At 44.3% G+C, this 18,616-nt stretch overlaps 1 protein-coding gene across 5 annotated transcripts in view; it reads right to left on the bottom strand.

Annotated features, from left to right (window-relative positions):
* Window positions 1-18,616, bottom strand: part of ntrk3b (neurotrophic tyrosine kinase, receptor, type 3b) — a 123,070-nt gene that overhangs the window by 95,286 nt on the left and 9,168 nt on the right. For all 5 annotated transcript variants that reach the window (XM_037484154.2, XM_037484165.2, XM_037484144.2 and 2 more), the window contains exons 2-3: window positions 5,240-5,314; window positions 3,043-3,114 (exon numbers count right to left, since the gene is read on the bottom strand). In XM_037484154.2, the coding sequence (XP_037340051.2) occupies window positions 3,043-3,114; window positions 5,240-5,314 (147 nt within the window). The remainder of the gene's footprint in view (window positions 1-3,042; window positions 3,115-5,239; window positions 5,315-18,616) is intronic.

The following is an 18,616-nucleotide window of genomic DNA, read 5'->3' on the forward strand; positions in this document are numbered from 1 at the left end:
GCTCTGAGGGTGGATTGGAGACCTTTGGTAGGTGTGTGACTGATTGAACGGAGAGTGGCTGTTTGTGTCTGCGATGGATCCCCCCCCCCGCGACCCGGCTGACTATTATATGTCTTCACACTTTATTACAGGAACAACACCTGGTGGGAAGGGAACCTTGAATTGGTTTACAGCATCCCCCCCCCTTACAACCAGACGTCATCCAAAAAGAAAAACCCATCATTGACTCATTCAACTAAGTCTCTTGAAAACATAAAGATTTGGTTTATAGTCATTTTCTTTGCAATAAAACCCTGATGTGCCGTTTTAACGTGAGTACAGATAAATGTACATTAGCTTGATAGAAGGCGTACACACATACGAGTAGTAGTCAGGATCTTCTCATTCCATTTTCAACTGTTCCATGTGTTTCTACCCTGAAGTATACAATCTGACCTGCTGACCTGTGTAACAAAATAACAGCCTGTACAGTGGTGGAGATGAACCTGATTCTTCTGTTTCCATTTGAAGGTGAGAGTGACAGACTGAGATGGTCACAGCCAGATGGGAAATATTATTTTCCAGGTTTGACTGCTATAGTTCAAACGGAACGAGGTAATGTTGGCATTGTTCTGCAAACAGCTGATCATTTACATGTGGAGGTTTGTTTTATTTATTTATGTAAATTTCTTAAAAGTTGCCAAAACGTTGACACGCTTGTTTGTCCACTTATGGGTAGTTGTAGCTTCAGTACAGTGGTATTTCAACTAGACATCAATCGATCAAAAGGAGCTCAAAATACCTATAATAACTAAGAACTGCAAACATGTTAACGGGGTCAGGTGTTACGCTACATGTGTGCATGCAGGTTTGAGCTTGGAATGTGGTCTTCTAACATTGATGGTACATCATTCACCAGAAAGTAACTACATTTGTTGGTGTCTTGCTTGCATCTTGCAAACACATTTTTCACATTAATTCAGAGTGCTGCGCAAATATTTGTACCATGAGTGTATATTAAACAGCTTCAATGCTGAAGTCTGGAGCTTTGCAAAATGTCAATTATCCCTTATGTCGTTCAGCTGAGACTCCTGAGCCGCCGCGGCAGAAAACCAGAGGCTCGTTACTTGCTCAATGACACATCAGCAGGGTTCAGGATTATTAGAACACATTGGCTGCAGCATTGATTAAATATCTAAAACCAACATCCCGCTGATCACAACGTAGTACTCTTCCAGGATATGTCCTACATCCTACTATTGTGACTATCTAATGTAAAAGCTTCATTATCTTTATTTGCTCTACAGTCACTGCTGCTTGCTAAGAAAATACAAGTAAAAAGTCCCGGTCCAATGGCTGCAGACAACCTACAACAAAGTTGGGACCGCACATGTGACCCGACAGCGTGACGGCCGCCTCACAGGGCGCATTAGCTCAGTGGTTCTGTTTCACACAGTTGACCAACTCATCATGTCTATTCATTATTGTTATAGGTCCTGTATTAATTGGATCCGTTCTCTCTAAACCGTGGACTGCACATGTATTAGAAGTGGACTGAGATTTAAATGTCAGGACTATTGCAGAGTAGGTTGCATTTTTGCAGTTGCCACGAACCATCAGTAAAGCAGCTGATATTGGCCTCATTGATCTAGAAGGCGATTTCAACATCGAACATGATCACGGACCAATGCACAGCTCTTCAGAGTGAGACGCTGTTATACCTAGTGACAGTTGTTAACCCTTGATTAGCCAATTGCTGTACAATTTCTAATAATGTGTGGACCACATGAAAATCCAGTGTTTATTTCAGTCATCGTGTTATGTGATGAAAAGAATAAATTGAATTTTCCATAAATAGGAGCAACCTGTTAAGCATTTGATGGCTGGGGCTTGGAGCAGACCCCTCTGACACAGACATCAATGAGGTGGGCCTTCTGAGGCTAAGCTAAGGCAGAATGATTAATCTTCTTTGACATCATCATCCTCGGTGTCACCTAGCAACGGTCCGTCTGCCTTAATGAGACGACAAAGGGGGGGGGGGGGGGGGGGGGCTCGCTGGTGGCCGTGCATATGCCTTTGTGTTGTAAAAATGAAGATGTAGTGAACTCACTTGATTGATCTTTTCAATTCCCACCTTAGAACATCATTCATCACAATTGTTTTTCCTGAATGTGAAGGTCATTTAAAATAATAATGTAAAACATTTAAGGAGGGATAAACTAAGCATATGATGTGGTGTATCACAGCAGACATGTATTTGTTTTCACTCTGGTGTTAGTGAATCTGTCTTCTAAAGAGCAGGGGATGGGGCTAAATAACTCATTAAATGTTGATGAACACGGTCAACTCCACCAATCACCCCAGAGACATGCAACTTCTTTTCAAAGAAGTCTCCTCTGTCACCTTCTCAAATGCCAAATTTAGTTGAGCATCCACATTATGAACCAGCGCTCGCTATCTCTTACTCACGCCCACGCGCACACACACACACACACACACACGCAAAGTGCAGAGATTGAAGTCTCAAAGTAGTCATCCACAGGAGGGGAAAAAAGAGACTAAATTGCCTCTCAGCTGACAACTGGAAATTGCAAATGGCAACGTGCTCAGGTGCAGACTGTGAGTGAGTTCCTCACCGTGTTTACTCCTGGAAAATTGAGGAATAACAGGCTGTCATACTGCGAGACATCGGCCTTTGTTAAAGAAATGACTGTGGTCGTCGCGTGGCTGTCTGATGCTCGGCCTCCTGGACAAATTGTCCATCTGGCCAGTGCAGACTAAATGGAACTGCGTCTCCGGCATGCTGCTCCACCGCTCGCACAAAGAGGCCGATAGGAATCCAATTATCCGAGGCAAATAATGGATGTCTCACTTAAGAGGCCGCAGCTCTCGCAATAGTGAGGACGGTGCCCCCCCCCCCCGCACAGAGCCATCCATCGACTGCTTCATCTTCTGCTGGACACTAACTAATGTAAGGCCTTATGCGGAAAGCTGCTGGGCATTACGGATCATCTTTAGGAGGCGCGGTAACCATGGCTGCCAGAGGTAGAAATGTCTACTCACATGTAGCGTAGGTGTGGATTCTGAGCAAACGCTCGGGCCTGGATCACCCGAAGGTTGCAGTTCATGATGGTTCTGAAACGAAAAGAAGGAAATGACACAATTCGGACAAAAGCTAGCGTGGGGACGTACGAGCACTTGCACAGTGGAAAGGTTCACGTTCCTCCTTTGCTGTCTTCTCATTGCTGCACGGCGTTTTGCCCAAAAATGTTAGTTTGAAATGCAGAAAATGGTGGACTCAAAATATTGTTTAACCACTGTAACAAGACCAAGTCCAACTATTCCAACATATAAAAATAAAATCTGCATGCTCAAGCCCTCCGAAAACGATGTTCAGTTTAACACATTTCTTCATTGTGGCAACTTGCATGGAGTGAAATAACTGAATCTGTAATCACTGAAAATAACTGATCCACTAATCCTCTTTTGTCGCTGGAGACCCCGGGAATCCTCTCAAGGATTCCGGGATTCCCAGGGACCCAATTGGGTAACCAGTGTTCTGGGCTACGGAAGCTTCTCAGCTTGTCGTGGCTGATGTGGAATAAGTCGTTATACCCGGCTGTCTAGTCACACTTGTGTGTCACCCCAACGTCCCCAACGTAGGGCTCTGGGACATTCAGGGGTCCTTCACAGGGTTTTGTGGGGCCCATTAACACCTTTTGTTGGGTTTCCAAGAATACTTCAGTTATTTCACCCAGGAGAAATCTGCACGACAATGTACGTGGTTGACTGCAGAGCTTTGAGTATTATCCTTACAGCAGGAATAAGAATTCTAGTCAACACATTCATCTATTTAAGCAGCAGGGATTTGATGCTGCTCAGTTTTTCAGGAGGGATCTTTTTGTTATTTCTTTTTCCAAACCACACAAACCGACTAAAGAAGAGACTAAAAGCCACAGAACTCCACTGCAGCATTTTGTTGGTTTAAGGTTGAACCCATCGGCATAGAACCAAAGAGCTGCTGTAGAACACCAACTTGTTGTTTTCCCACAAACTGTGCGTCAAGCTTGTGTTGATTTTCACTCACTACATGCATTCAGTCATTTTAAAACAAGCTTAATTAGTTCATTTTAGTCCCAAAATGTACTTGATTGATTTTGGACGTTTCAGATATTACAGCAAATTAATTTTTATATGTGAATTAATGTGCAAGTTGCTAACTGGCCACTATCTATAATTGAAAGGCATGTAAATTACACAATAAATAAAGCGATATGTCTGAGTGTATTCTAAACGTTTTTTCTTTGCATTTAATCCCATCCTTATGTGGCAATTACGCCAATATATCTTCATAAATGTGATATTACGTTAAAGTGCCTTAAAGGCTGCACTGCATTGAGGAGCATTGGGTGGTCCTTTTTAAATAAATGAACCAAAATAAGGTCGAAAGATGCATTCAGCTTCATATTCTCTCGTTGAACCTGAATAATAAATTCAAGAAGTCAATGTTTATTTGAATGAATTATTGCATCCCTTTTCGTTTGACTTAATGGAAGATGAATAGCATCAAATGGAGAAACGAGGTGAACCCCCCGTCCCTGCGATCTGCTAACAGCCCCACAAGGTCCCAGCCTGACTCCAGCCGGGGGGAGAAGCCCCTCGCACACATGCAGCGGGACAGAGACGGTGGTAATGAGAAAAATGCTAATTCAGTGGTGGAGATATTGCGGTCGGCCTCCCTGATGAGGGATCGAGGGGATCAGGAGAGAGGCCGGCTCTGACGTTTGGAGGGCGAGGGAGAATACGGATATCTGCATGGAGGGGGGGGGAAGACAAAAAAAAAAGCAAGGTGAGGTCTGGGGGGGGGGGGGGGGGGGGTGCGGCTGAGGGAGGAGAGGCGTGTATGAGAGGAATGTAAAAGATGTGGCCTGCTAATGCAGAAGAGCGTGAAAAGAGATCAATCAATTGCAGGAACGCTGCTTTTTAACATGATCATCTGTGCAAAGCTCGCCGCTGTTGACAATTAAAAGCATTTTTAGACAACGGCTCGCGTCGTGATCGGAACAGACCCTCCCTTGACTCCCTCCCCTCCCCCGACCCCCCCGACACCTCGTCACCTCCCCGAGAATTAGCCGGGTTTCTTTCAACCGGCGACACGGCAGCTGCAGCCACTTGTGCTGTGAGCTGAATTACGCCTCTCATCTCGTGGGGCAAATGAAGCACAGGCAGCTCTGTGGCCGGGGGGGGACTCCACACTCACAGTCTCTGCAGGCCGGTGTAGAGCTCCATGTCCACGTCTCTCAGGGTCTGCAGTCCCGTCCAGTTCTCTATGTGTCTGCAAACGAGAGAGAGAGGGGGGGGGGGGTGTATTAGAGGAGGTAAACAAACCGCAGCGCGGTGGAGGAAGTCAGTGCCGTATTTTTTTGAGAATCCATATCAATTTAAATTGCAATTATTGAAACAGTTCTGACAGAACGCTCTCTGCTGCCTTATTATAGTTTAATTGCCGAGAGGCGAGTTGTGATGGGGGGGGGGGGGGGGGGGAGTGTGAGCCGGGAAGAGGTGGGCGGGGGGGGGGGGGGGGGGGGGCAGACCAAACAAATACTACAGATGACTTCTTCTGACACGATCACCACACTCCTCGGGGAAAACCTCCCTCCTGGCAGCTGTGAATTTGATTCAGGACAAAGTGTGTTTGGAAACGATTCGTTTTTTGTGCTTGTGGAAAGAAAACAGTTTCAATTAAGCCGACGGAAATGAGGAGACACGCTATAAACGTCATGGCTCTGTTTGGAGAAATAAAAATCTGACAAATGCTGATGGGAACTTCATCCTGAATGTCACATATTCATACATTTTAAGATTTGGTGCAAATACTGTGTATGTATGTACAACATACTATGGCAATAAACGTTTCCTGATTCCTGATTAGTACCACAAACATCTCCATGTTGATGGTTTAGCAGATAGAGGGACCTATAAACCACACAAATAAAACCCCGCGCGATGATGTCATGGCGCTCACACTTCCCCGTCCAGGATCAGTCCTGCATCCACAGGGCGGTTGGTACTGTATGACAGCAGGAGAAGGACCTTCCCACCATTGGGTCTGGCACACTTGCTCCACATCTTTTGGTTCAGCGCCTGGTGTTCAATGGCGTCTCGTTCCAGTCTGTTCATTCGTAGGCTGCACCCGAGGGTGCATCACCTTCAATGGGGGGGAGGAGGCTAGAGCTCTGCCAAACCTAACAAGCACTAGTGGAACCCGGCCGTGCATGACTTTGTTGTTGGCTTCTAGGTGGCCCATTTTTCTTTTTTCTTTTAGGGCCGCCGGCAGGTGGGAGCAGTTAGAAATAAGAGAACGCAGGGGTTTTGTTTGAGAGGCGTTTTTATTCCAGTAAATGAATCTTAAAATGATGATTGTATTCAGAAAACAGCAGTTGGGCCCATAATGTGAGCCCAGTCACAGGAAATTGAGCTTGCATTTGGCATAAGTCTGCAACAACCAAACAGAGCAAATTGCCTTTGCATTTGTTTTCAAGGTGATCACAATACGTCCGTAATGGGTTTTGGGTGCGTTTACATCTGTGCTTTCATTGGATCAAACAATGTCCGACCCCCCCAAAATGCATTTTGATGCCAACTGTAACTATAAGGGTCTATAGGTACAAATGCTCATGCTAACATCTCAGGGTCAGCATTGCTCTACAATTGGATTTCAATATAAAAATAAATACACTTGGTTTTAAATGGGTGATGGAAAATATACATTTTATGACATTTTAAGATTTGGAGGAAATACTGACATTGCCAGAGTTAGATAAGCTCACTCCAACTGCGTCCTTTCCATCACTTTGAAAGCAAACAAGGCTGACGGTCATGTGACAGCGAAACGGACATTTGGTGTGAAAGTGCTGCGGCTGCAACTGCTTCCCTCGCTTAAGGGAAATGTTGCTGACGTTGGGATCAGAGAAGGGAGCCAAGTCATTAATGTTACCTGCAAGCAGATATAACGGATCCCACCTGCAAGGCCGTGCCCACACACGGCCCCCCGGGGCCACTCCGACTCACACAGGGGGCTCATGCATCATAAGCGTAAAGTCGTATAAAGTAACTGGCAAAATGGCCAATGTTATATTGATCTACAGATTAAAATTTTAAGACCAAATCATTTTGGCATTTCGACATTTTGAGCATTTCCAGGTGGTCAAATCACAGTTTTCTGGTGATTGAGACAGGGAATCATTTTTAGACCAATACAGTAAACTTTCACTGCGTGTGCCTAGTTTAAGAAACCGGTTGCTTTAAAGTTTTTGTTTCAATCTTCTCTCTATTTTAGCAATGCATCTAAAAGTCAAATTAAAGGCTGAAATAGCAGCAGCAAGAACTGACTTACTGTAGGAGCCTGCAGCTCGTTCAACCAAGACATTTTGGGAAAGAAAGGAGAGTGAAACTATGCAGCTTTTGCAGGAACCACAATGTGATCCTCAGTCACCCAATGAGGAGTAGAGTGAAATAAAGGCATGTCCAAATAAAAGCACCCAACCAAAAGTGGGCATAAGAAGAAACTCAGACATAAACTACAAAAAAATATGAACACAGAAATAAAGAGAGTATTTGGAAGTTGAGTAATACATCATTTTAACAAAATGTAGAGAGTCAATCATCCCTCTTGCCTGCGAGCTGGTGAAATTAAACGTCCAGTTAGCTTCCTTTTGTTTCCTAAAGAATGAATTGTCAACAACTTTATGTCCCAGATGGATGTGACTTGATCTCTGCAACAAACGTGATATTTAAAGTGATATTTAGCCAGTAGTTGATATTACAAGCATCGATGACTTTTCTCTCTTTATTGAATTTCAGCTGAAACTGCAGTGAGTTCTCCACACTGTCCTCGAAGCTTCAGGGCAGAACTCAAAGTCCCAGTGAATATAAGAAAGGCTTAAAGATCTTTGACGGACGGATCTTTTGTCAAAGTGGTTCAATAGTGAGCTCACGTCCTATTTTGTAAGATCTAAAGACGTTTTAGCTTCACAGTATAACTGTGTTCATCTCAAGTTTTCTTATCATTCGGACACGCTCAAACCACTGGAAACCCACACATTTCTTTGAGGGTAGACCTGTGGGAGATTGCACATGACCAAAGGTTTCTGTCCTAATTAAAGAGTTAAAGGGAACTGATCCGTGTTAACCTATTAGAAAGTTGTTTTCATCGGTACTTGTTCATGCTAACTTGATGTACTGTAATAGCAGACAGCTTCGTGATGTTCATTGGGAGCATTCCAACAGGACTTTGGCATCCAAAGTCATTAAATACAGCAGGCAAAGTGACCGGTTTTTCAGCAGTGGGATGTAATTTAAAATGGCACGCCCCTCCTAAGATGCTGATGCAATATTGCCATATTGAAAAAAGAAAAGAATAATTTATGTGAGCACAAAGTGTTTTCATTTGCACCACCGCTTTACGCTCTGTGATCAAATTTAGCATTATCCCCATTTCCATCGAGTTGCCAACAACAAACAGCACAGAGGAAGCGGGGAACAACCTCCCTGCAGACCGGAGCCTGTAGTCTGCTCAGAACCCTGATTGTCCGCGGCACATTGAATATGCAGGATGTGGATTGGGCTGCTGGGAAGAAATGGAAATGAAGAAGAAGAGAGATACTTTCATTCCCTTTCGCTCCCTGTCCTGTTATTCCAACATCCTTGAAGGATCCACAAATAAAAAATGGCAACAAGAATGAAAGGCGACATCATTTGAAACATTCAGAGAGGCTAAAATATTGCATCTCAAGCAATGAGTGACGCTGCAGTCATTTTAAATTAAACAGATGAATGAAGAACTATGGAGATATAGAGATACTTTTTTTTCATGACGATTAGATGTCTGGCTTTCTTATTTCGGCCTCTTCTCTCTTGTCTGTCTTGAATTATTTGGTATTTGGCAAAAGCAATTAAAATAATACTCTTTTTCCAAAAGGACTTTCTTCATAAACTAGACAGGAAATGGATAAGTAGGCACAAAGTAAAATCCGATAACATCAAAAGTGATTGTACAGGTAGATCCATCGGATTTATTTCTTGCATACCAGCCTCTGAAGCTAAAGCTACCTTCCATCTGCTTTGAAAGGGCCTGCGACTAAGTCGGAGGGGAAGTGGGTGGCAGGATGGTTGGGTTCAGCGCTCGAGGAGAACACCCTGGAACCAAACAGTAACAGATTTGATCCCAGCAACAGCCATCTGTTGTGTCGAAGCAGCCCTGGGCAACGCACTGAACCCCTACCTGCTTTCTGCTTCTGAGCTCCTGTGAATATGAGCAAATGAATATAGTTGCAATAATTGAAAACAAGAAATAGAAGTTCAAAAGGCATAAGAAAGAAGGGAAGGGGGCCAATTTGAACATCACATGCTGGATGGTTTGGGATTGAAAATCAATGACGAGCTCTTTGCTCTCAGTTAGTGGCTGCTGCTGATGTATAGAAGTTTATTATTAACTAAAACTTAACCATCAACTATTGAGGGAGACATTTGAGCAGTTATATGTTATTTAGAATTTGACGACACAGAGGGACCACATGACCACATGAAGAATTATATACACATTTTTGAAAAACTTTTCTTGCTCTGCTGCTTATTTTGGCTACTAGTGAGAGCAGATAAAAGCTGCTACTGTAAAACACTGAAAGCTCAGAGGAAGTGAAAATGTATCCTTTCAGATTGCACATCAACTTCAGTCCTTTCTTGATTAATAATTGATCAGCGTCTCTTTTTAAATCTGCTTTGGGTTCAAACAGTAGTTTTGTCACGTTATGTATTCTGTTGTTTTCATAGGAAACCTTTACTAAAAAGATGTCCCGCCTCCAAATGGCCAGCTGTGATGAGAGCACTAGAGTTGGATTTAAAGCCAGAGAGACGTCAGTCGGCCTTGATTAAGATTAGAAACCCGAGATTAGCCGGTGAGTTTTGTGTCGTGTCACAACGACAGCAGCAATGTGTTTGATCAACACAATGCGATCCCGAAGCCACATTTGAAGTGAAGCAATCCCACAGCAGAAATATGAGGTGATATAAGAACAAGATACACAAGGCTCCCAGTAGCGCAAAAAAGTATTGTGTTTCCCAGTAATCTGCACTGATTCCGCTCGATAGCGCTGTCTGTCTGAGATTTACGACTTAGTTGCAATGATCTACAATTCTCGCACAGCTGCCCTAATGGGAAAATGTTTAATAAAATAGAATGTCTCTGGTGTGTTTGTGGGATATTGATCGGTACTCTGCCTCCCGCTCTGTTTTCAGAGCGGCAGTCTTGTACAGCCGAGCACTTGAGAGTGGGGATGAGCGGGTGAGGTAGCACTCCTCCAGATTAAAGCACGTGCCTGACATCAATCAGATAAGCCGTTTTCTTTTTTCTTTTGTTATTTACCTTTGCTCCTAAATGTTTGCAAGCTGCATCGTAAAGATGGGGTCGCATCAAAAGGGACCCAGCGGAAGAAGGGATGACGAAACACAGAGGAGAGGGAGCTACTTCCTTAAAACATCTACTGCAACTGGTGGGCTGGAAGCAATTATTCCCAAGCGTAATCCCAAGGGACCTTTGGCATTCAAATCGATGCGATAGAACCCGGAAACCTCAAATGCAATCACACACAAAGGGCCGACAGCTGCACGTGCTTCCCTCCTAGATGTATGGGCTCATGAAACGATAGCCGCCTTCCATCTGTCGGGTAGAACCTGATTCATAAAACAGCATCCAGCGGTATTCATAAACATAGCCAACTGTTGAGGGCTGCTGGAGCCCCCGCTCTGCTGAAAAGTTATACTGCCTTACAAGAGCACTCAGACGGCAGGTGCTGTGCAGGTAAAGGATGAAGTGGTGAAACGATAACTTTGCTTTCCCCTCCTATTTCATCCCCGAACTGGTCACAAGATATAAGCATGAGCATGCATGCATGCCCAGTTGGTCTTCCTTTGATGAACAGAGTGTGGAATTTTTTCTGAAGAAGTAATTTGGGTTTGGTATTGGCAGATGGAAACATCATGGAGACACATATGGGCGCACTCTCCGTCTCGCTTTAGTGGAAAATATGAAAACCGGGCAAATCGTGACAATTTGTCTCAATTATATTAACAGCAGAGACTGCGAGCTGGAGAATATGATATCGATATTAAAGTGACAGGCAGAATTGAACAAATTACAGCTTTATTAAAAACGATTCCCCTAGATGGATTCAGCAGTGAAGATGAAGCCCAGTTTTTATCCAGCAACTGCATCTGTAGATCCATGGGGACGTCCACATGGAGGGAGAGGGAGTGCTGCTCTGGACAAGGCAAAGTGAACAGAAATGGCAGAAATTACATTTCAATTGATTGCTTCAGTTATGCGAGGTTTCCCAGGGGCCGATCCTCTGGTGGGACCAAAACAACGTTGTTTCCACTAAGAGCTCGTCTCAGTGGGCCTATACATTATTTGGGGTAAAACACTTAGCAGCCATTTTCAGTACCACTACAAAGCCTGTGTGGGAGGTTATTATAGATGAATCCATTGCCCTTGGGAACCTTTAGTGTCCACATGTCAAAAACAATCAAGAGCTTTTATCCAAGGTGCTTGGGAGGTTGGGCCGTTGCTAAGCAACCCAAACCTGCCGACAGCGGTGGTGATGAAGTTGCGGCAGTTTAGCAGTGAGATGAATGGATTCCCAGCTGCAGGTCTCACGGTAGCTTGACTGCGGGATGCGACCTTTGAACGGGATGCTGGGATGTCCCTGGACGCTGGTGCTGATTGGGTGATTCTTCTCACATGATTAGAGGTGCGTCTTTTTTTTCTTCTCTCAAACCCAGACACTTAATCATTTGTTAAGTGTCTTGTGATTGAATTACTGTTTCATGCATGGAAACTCTGTTCTCTAAATCTACCATTCGGCTCACTTCCTGCGTGCGCGAGAGCCGTTCTGAAGCCGCGCCAGAGCCATCCGCTCGGGTTCTTTTCCCCGTCCCATGGCTGCCCTCGGACTGTTTACCCATCCGGCCCCGGGGGGGGGGGGGGGGGGGGCTACCTAAGCCTCCGAGTGTCACTGCTCACTACAGGCTCAGCCAATCCGCAGCAGAGATTTGGCAGGGCTAAACGTCGCGGGAGCATCGGCCCGTGCTCTGAAAGGTATCAACACTTCACACACCACTAAGCTCAAGCCCCTCTGCCCAAAATGAAAATGACTATAATTAGGGTGCCATTTTGCCAAGTGTCGTCAGGCTCTGATCCGCTCGGGATTCTGCCGTGGCTCTGAAGGCGACGGATCTGCACATCAACGGATGCCGCTTTCAGCGCTTCGTGGCGCCATCTGTGCCGCACAACACGCAGAGTACGAGAACGCCGTCGACACACAACTATCACTACAGCATTAACTGCCCTGAATGAGGCCTTTGAAAAATGCATTAGGCAAAATCAGTCTGCTTTGGTCTTAAACAAAGAACTCAAAGCAGCCATGCTTGATTTATGGGAAACTTGACCAGTTAAGCTCACATTACCAGTAACACATGACACAGGGAAGCGTGAAAGAGTGAAACCATGAAACCAGGATTTTACAAAACGGAAAAAATACTAAATGGAAGAAGATACTGAAAACAAATTCCTAATGTTTCAGGTGTAGATGTTGACCATAAGAACCGATAGGACAAAGATCTTTGAGGATTCACAAGGCTTCCTGTTACACCTCTACGCGCATGAGCGCTCCACTTTACTGCTGAGCAGGATAATGTTTAATCAAATGAGTGATCCTATAGCTCCGGATCCCTGCCAGAGAGGCCACATTCTGTATGCAAATATGGGAGCACAAAGAAATGGAGTCTACTTTGAATACATCCCATCTGGAAACATGCATAATAGTTGGAATGAGTCGGATCTCCTTCAATCTTGGCAGACAAAAAAGGAAAAAGGGCTGTAATTCTATTCCATTCATATAGAGTCCATAGAAACATTCAAATAATAATAATTTAAATGTTTTAGTACAATAATCAGGCTAAATGAGTGCATGATACGAGAGTGCTGAAATCCTTATGAACGCATTAAAGTTAAAGTCATAAACCGTACCAACCTTCCACCCATCAGGAATACAAGTTGAGTAAAGACATACTGAGTAACAGCCAATCAGAGGCAGCCCAAATGTGCTAGTGGCTGAAAAAACTGCATGCATGTTTAAAGTTACCAACCCCTTAAAAATGATATAATAGAGGGTAAAAGAAGAGATATGGCAGAACACATATCGGATGAGATGTGTATGAGAATACGCTACATGATACAACAGAAGAAGATACTATTAAAGCATTAAATCCAAAGAGGAAAGGAAATACAAATGGATAGGATCAATTGAGAATAAAGGCTGGATGGGATACCTTTCTTAAGATGAGATAAGATGGGATGTCATTTACTGTATGACAGGCCAACACACAAGTTGCAGTGCAGGTAAAATCAAATAGATCTGGACAGAGATATAGAGAGGCTAGATGGGATCCGCATGTAGGGCCCCCCAGCTGCATCATCACGAACCCCACTGGAAGGGGGCGGTCAGGGGCAGTGAGAGGGGGGTTTGCAGGCAGGATGAACAGCAAAACACAAGTTCAGCAGAAAGGATCACTTCATCTAGCCGGCGTGGATGAGAATAACAGGAATAAGGGGAATTAGACACAGTTCCTGGTGGAGTGGGCTGTAGGGATCTGACAAGTTTAAATAGACCCCTGCAGATTCCTATCGCAGCTTCCTCCTCTTTATGATTCACCTACTTATCTCCCCTCCATCTCCATGTCAAGCAGACACGGCGTGCCACATGCGACCACCTTCCTGATGAGGTGGCTCGGAAAAACCATCCTCCAGGTTGTCTTATCTTTCCGTGTCAGAAAAGGAGAGTGAAGGGAAATAAAAGGAGGCGCTGAATGTTTTACAGTGAAAGGAAGGAGAAAGTCAAAAGGTGAGGAAAAGGAGAGATTAGAAGTAGAGAGAGAGACATATTGTGCTAGCCAGCTGCGTATAAGGGGCTTTGATTACAGATTAGGATGCCATCTGCTGCATACTGTACATGACAGGCAGCATATTCGATACGGGATACGGGCACCTCCTGCCGCGGCTCCTGTTCAGCCTGGGCACGGCACAGTAGAGGCGGCGCTCTCCGAGGGCCGACGGTCCGCTGTGGGACAAGTCGAGTCCTGGCAGGCGCGGCGGAGCTCGGCTTACGGCGCGGGGAGTGGATTAAATGTTCTGCTCACGTCCTTCACGGAGCGAGTCTCCTCCAATTTCAGGATATGATAAATGCGGCGGCTGAGGGGCATCTCTCCCGGAGAATTCAATTAGGTAAGAAAAGGAAAGAGGATCACAGCAATATTAGAGGGCTCCTCGGCCCCCCCAGTAATGCACCGCTCCGCTCCTCTACCGTGACTAGATGGATTTGACTAGCCCAGCTCGGGCGTTCATCCTCCTCTTACAGTCACTCTCAAAAGATGCCGCCTGTCTTCTTCTTCTTCTTCTTTTTACCGGATTGAAATGTGAGCGACGGATCGGGGGCCCGGGGAGTGGAGAGTCTGACAGCATGTTGAGACGACCTTGGTGATCTTTTCAAACTTTTGTACTGACGGAGGATTCCGCTCCGTAATACCCTCGGACCTCAATGATCCGTTGAAGGTGCCCCGCCCATGTGATTAGGACTCTTTGAGTGTCAGTAAGGTATTGGTGTCATGATGTGTCCACATTCTCTGTCTGAAGCTGCGATCACCTCGCGGTCCTGAAAGTGAGCCTGAAGCAAGTACCTCATTATGAGAGTAGAATACATAATTAGCCGTAATAGCATCTGATAAGAATCCCCATTATGTGATTTTGTAACAATTATCACATCCGTGACATATAAGATATATGGACTTTGATGGCTGTGCAGCGCATGAGATTTCTGCTGTTTGGACAATCAATGCCAAAAAGGTGGCATCAAAGCCATTGTCACAAAATGCTTTGCAGTGCCGTTAAAATGAACAAAGTTCCATTCCTAAATTTACTTGTTATGTTTTGGCCATTTAGGGACTTAAAAGCTATGAACAGAATCTCGCACTCGAGTCCCATCGTATGAGAAGAATAAAGACACTAAATTACAGGGATTAGATTGAAATGCACTCTACTGCCCTCCATCCCAGCATCAGGTTAGATGTTTGCTTCCAGTATGCAGCAAAACAACATAAATCAATTCTAAAAAGATCTCCGTTTAATCCACTTTGTTTAATCCCACTTTTCCGTCTAAATGACCTGACCTGCGCCCTGTTTGAAAACGATTTATGATGATTCGATTGCTTTATTCTGCTTTATTTTTAAAACTCCTTCACTTTGCGTTCATCGCCTGCTTTTGCAGCCGAAACGCATGGTTGTAGCCCAGGGGAGTGCTGCCTCATTAGCATATAAGAATATGTTTCCTTAGTGAGGGCTGAGGCGGACCTGGTGCAGAGTGGTACTACGTCAGACAGCATGAGCGCATCCTCCCACCAACACCGACCCGGAACCTGGCCGTGAAATCAAAGTTATCCATAAATGTAAATTTTAACATTTGGAAGACTGATATTTAAAAGTTATTTATTTCCCAGAGCACATACTGCCAGAGAATATCCACCTGTTGCTTCTTTGGACCATGGCGCAGGAGCACAGCCCAACATTCAATGATTGTGCACCGACTGGTAGGCTCTGCAGTAAAAATGACTAAAAGCTCAAATATTAATACGTATTTCAAGTGCACCAAAAACCAAACATCCACTGTAAGTTCAAACTGGGCATCTGGTGCAACTGGAACCTTTTTTTCATTCAGGCACACAACTACTGATGCAGGAAACAAGAGCATTGATGCAATTCTGCATGTCGGTGCCATATCATGTCCAATCATATCGCCACACTAACACATATTGTATGAATCTGCCAAATCACTGATCCATCTCAAAAACATGTTTTGAAAATACTACAATATCTGTTCTTGACAACAAAAAAAAAGAAAAATCGATCTTTAATTGCAGAAGTACTTTTCCTTGAGGCGCATTAAAAGCCCACAGCTTCAAAATGCTGCCTCCGGAGCCACGGGGGCAAACAGAGTTGTTTTCCTGTGAACACCAGAAACAAGGCTTGAGGGAAATCAAAGCAAAAGGTTAAGCTGAATCATGTGTGCGACACTTCTCCACCTGAGTCCTCCTGCTAATTAGAGCTCGGGAGAAATCAGCATTTCCGTGTTGACGGAGGAATTTACAAAGGCAGCAAAGCAACGAGGCTCACAGCTGGAGTCGGTCCCAGCCATGTGACATTTAGCCAGGTGTCCAAATAACACTCGCGCTTTTTCTCTCGTTCTTTTCGCAAGAACGGAGACGCCGGTTAACGGCGAGTGAAGGTCGCCCGTTTTGGGGGGAAAGCACACAGAGGTGTAGAAGCAGGGCGGAAAAACTAAATCGTGTCCTCAAAACAAAGGATTGAAGACTTTTTGTGTTCAAAGGTTTCACCAACTTTTCCCTCAGAGGTGATCATTAAGATGAGCATTCACGCTTTATTTGGGTCATTAACATTTTATATAAGGACTCATTTGCTTAAAAAACATTCCATTTAAATTCATCACGGTGCACAAGCTCAGGAACTTTTTCTACTGAGAAAACAAATGCACAGGAATATGCATCCGTAGCAAAATCACCTTTTTGGTCATTTCATAAAAGAATATACATGTACATACATGTAGACTCCGTGCCTTTAAAGCAGTGCTCCGAGGCTTAAAGGAACAGTTTGATGTTTTGGGAAATTGTACCAATTTTGAAAAGTGAGGTGTGCAAAATGAGGAATATAGAAGTGTTCTAGTTAGTTAGGAGCGGGGGGGGGGGGGGGGGGGTTCAGCCCGGGGGGCTTCCTCCACAGAAACATTTAACAGCACCCGACTTGTTGTTTTGATGTTCTTATCTCTCACCAAAATGCTTTTACATTGTAAAACCCTGACAAGCCACACATCAGGCTCTATTCAGTCTACAATGGGAACACCTCATTGGAACAGACTTAACAATGTCTTAAATGTTACTTTGGTACACTTACATGAGCTGGTGCACTAATAATTCAAAAATGGAAGGGATGCAGTTGACAATGTCCGTGTTGGGCCGAAGAATGTTTTCATTACAACACAGTACAAAATAAATGAATAGCTTCACTTCTACAGTTTCATCCCTCTGGGAAAATCAATAACACGTCTGTGGTTTAGTGAAACAAGAGCAGGGAAGTCTTGCAAGGTCCTTTTCAAATTTCTTTCCAATGTGTCTTCTTGTGTTCATACTGACATGATATATGGGATAACATCAAGTCCTCACCTACTATGGTTCTCAAATAAGTCTACAGTGTCAACCAATTACCTCCAGAAGGAAATATGGAAGCGAGGGAGAAATATAAGGTCGTTGAATTTGGTGTTGTTTGCTATTTTTCTTCTTGCTTTCATTTAAGTGGCAGCATCTCTCCCAGGAAAACACACACACACACACACACACACACCTATTCTATTAAAATGACGGCCCATGAGTGACTCTTAATGCGTGCAGCCAGACAGTGCAACCGGAGGACAATCTCATCAGTCTACTGAAGACGCAAAGCCAGTTGGCACGTTTTACTGTGCTGCTGAACGTATGAGCTGAGAGGCGTACACATCGGTGGACTACTGAAGGGGTCAAGGACATTTATTGTAGAAATGAGCACAAACATCCGCAAATCGGCTCCATAGAGATGCAAAGTGCCTACGAAGCCAAACGACTACAAATGGACTAAACAACCAAAAAAAGAGCTGCTGATTGACTCCGAAGACACTTGATGGACGCAGAACATCTCCAAAAAGAAGCAAGACAGCCACAAAGAGACACAAAGCGACCTTCGTTTTGTATGACGAACACATTCATTCAGAAATAGGCTGTGGCGCTCCATACCTGATGCCCCCACGGTCTCCTCTCTGGAGTAACCGCAGGGAAACAAGTAACAGGAAACACATTGGTGATGCTTGAGAGGTGATGGCTTCCTCTGGAATTACAAACCCTCCCCAGTTTATGTCAAACGTAGACAGCTGCCGCTTTCCACGGCCCGACGGACCCGAGCCTTCTTCAATCCTAGACCTTTAAAAGAAGAGATACCGATTCTACCTTGAGGCGGATTTAAACAAAGTGCCGGATCAGTAATGTACTACACTCATAGTTGTTGTTGTTGTTTAGACCCATTGACCTGGTTGACATTAGCGCACATAACGTGGGGACCTCATGTGAATAATGAATTAGAAACCAGCTCATGCACTTCATGCAACATGCTGAAACCTCCTGTGTCCTGATTCGAGCTGTTTGAGGTAAATGTTTGTAATTTAGCATAGAAGGCATTTCAAAGTCATTGTTTGCATTATTATCAATAATTGTTTCTTAAAAGAACTAATAGTTCAGTTTTACAACGTTATCGACTTTTGCTTTGGTTATTTTACCTCCCAATCATCTCAGCCTTTAAGGACAACGCAGCACGTCTCGGATTTTTTTCTTGCAAAATACAAAAAGCTAATGTCTTCATATTGGAGTCTCTGCTTGGTCAGGCTCCTTCATCCCTAAAGAGCATCTGTGTCCTTTTAGCTCCAACAACAAC

The sequence above is a fragment of the Pungitius pungitius genome, chromosome 4 (genome assembly GCF_949316345.1).
Source record: "Pungitius pungitius chromosome 4, fPunPun2.1, whole genome shotgun sequence".
Taxonomy (NCBI): Eukaryota; Metazoa; Chordata; class Actinopteri; order Perciformes; family Gasterosteidae; genus Pungitius; species Pungitius pungitius.